The sequence below is a fragment of the Castor canadensis genome, chromosome 11 (genome assembly GCF_047511655.1).
Source record: "Castor canadensis chromosome 11, mCasCan1.hap1v2, whole genome shotgun sequence".
Taxonomy (NCBI): Eukaryota; Metazoa; Chordata; class Mammalia; order Rodentia; family Castoridae; genus Castor; species Castor canadensis.
Genome location: NC_133396.1, coordinates 102,738,330 through 102,740,140, shown reverse-complemented (window position 1 = coordinate 102,740,140; position 1,811 = coordinate 102,738,330). Strand labels below are relative to the sequence as shown.

At 39.6% G+C, this 1,811-nt stretch overlaps 1 protein-coding gene across 1 annotated transcript; it reads right to left on the bottom strand.

Moving 5' to 3' along the window:
• Positions 1-495: 495 nt before the first annotated feature.
• Positions 496-1,443, bottom strand: Or10t2 (olfactory receptor family 10 subfamily T member 2). The gene has a single exon (XM_020151130.1). It carries the CDS (start codon positions 1,441-1,443, stop codon positions 496-498), a length of 948 nt encoding a protein of 315 aa, XP_020006719.1.
• Between the last annotated feature and the right edge of the window lie 368 nt (positions 1,444-1,811).

Below are 1,811 nucleotides of genomic sequence, written 5' to 3'. Positions count from 1 at the left end.
AGTGGAGACAAAGGAAGGCAGGAATGGGTGCTTTTCTCTGCATGGTGCCTTTCATCTTGGTCCCAAACTTTTGCATGGCTCTAATGGGCAATTCCTCACAGCTCTGTCCGAGGTTACAGCTTTTAATTGACAGTTTACCATGTTTTACAACCCTGTTTCAAGGCTATCTTCCTCTTCATTCTCAGTCTTTTTAAACCGTTTTACTTATCAAACCAGGGAAGTAATTCTTGGATGTATATTCACTTTGGTTGTGACTTTCCTTAAAAAACTCTCATGCTTTTCTTCACCACCTACCACCTCATTTGGCCAAGTGTGAAGTTTCTTTTTATTTTTATATTCAGGCATTGGACAATGCAGCATGTAGATTGACTTGCACATTCTACTGGGATGGTATAAACACTGTCCAACACTATCCAAGCAGTATCTAAAAAGTCAGACAAAGATATAAGCCTTTGATATCGTCTGTGACTTTTCTAGTTAATTTTAATTTTATTTTTAGCTCATCTTCGTAGCTGCAGTTACTCCCATAACTCTTTTCAGTGCAGTCTTCACCTCCTGGTTCCTCAGACTGTAGACAAGAGGATTAAGTAGGGGAGTAACCACAGTGTAGGTCATGGCCACCAACTGATCCTTGTCTGAAGCAGACTTAGATTTGGGCCGAAGGTAGATAATAGATGCACAGCCATAGTGAACAAAGACCACTGTGAGGTGTGAGGCACAGGTGGCAAAGGCCTTCCTTTTGCCATCTGCTGAGGGAATCTTCAGGATAGTGTTGACTATGAAGCCATAGGATATGAAAATTAGCAGAAAAGGCACCAGGATCACTAGGATGCTGAGGGTGAATAGAGCCAGCTCTTTTACATGGGTGTCAGTGCAGGCTAATTTGATAACAGGTGCCATGTCACAGAAGTAGTGATTGATCTTATTGGGACCACAAAAAGGCATGTCATAGATAAGGTTAGTAGCCACCAAAGCAATAAGAAAACCTGTGATTCCTGACAGATAAACCAAACCCAATCCTAGCCTTTTGTTCATGATGAGTGTATACCTCAGAGGATGACAAATTGCTACATAGCGGTCATATCCCATCACAGCAATGAGAAAGCAGTTAGTACAGGCAAAGCCAAGGAAGAAGAAGAGCTGGGTGGCACAGGCCATTAAGGAGATAGTCTTGGTGGCTGAGAGCAGGTGGATCAGCAGCTGAGGAATAATGACAGAAGTATAGCAGGATTCAGAAAATGAAAGGATGAAGAGGAAACCATACATAGGAATGTGTAGAGTGCGGCTGAAGTGGATAACAGCCATGATGGTTACATTGGCCACCAGGATTGCTAAGTACAAGAGAAGGAAGATGGTGAACAGGAACAGTTGGAGTTCCCCAAGATTGGAGAAACCCAGCAGGATGAACTGTATAACCACAGTGGTTCTGTTGAAGCCTCGCATCTGGGTAACTTCTTTCTTTGAGTGAATTTGGGAGAAACAAAATTATATCATCATTGTTATAGAACATTTTCCTAATGCTTTCACTTTAAGCATATTACCAAACTCAGTATTAATCTCTTTCTTTCCTAATCTATCTTAGATATGGATATTTTCTTTGATGATTTTTGTGAGATGTTATTAATCCACATAATTGAGGAACCAATTCAATATTTCAAAAAACCTATTTAATGAAGTGAGAAAAATTTCCTAGTTTAGGAATATTACTTTCAATCAGGAAAAGAAAATTTTAAACTTTTTTTAATTTTTCTTGTACTGTATGTTTTCCTTTGCATTCTTCATGTATATGTTGTCCTGGTATGTTGGTTTCT

What these genes read in the sequence shown, in the direction of transcription:
- Or10t2 (XM_020151130.1), bottom strand. Translation starts at nt 1,443, where the DNA reads ATGCGAGGCTTCAACAGAACCACTGTGGTTATACAGTTCATCCTGCTG.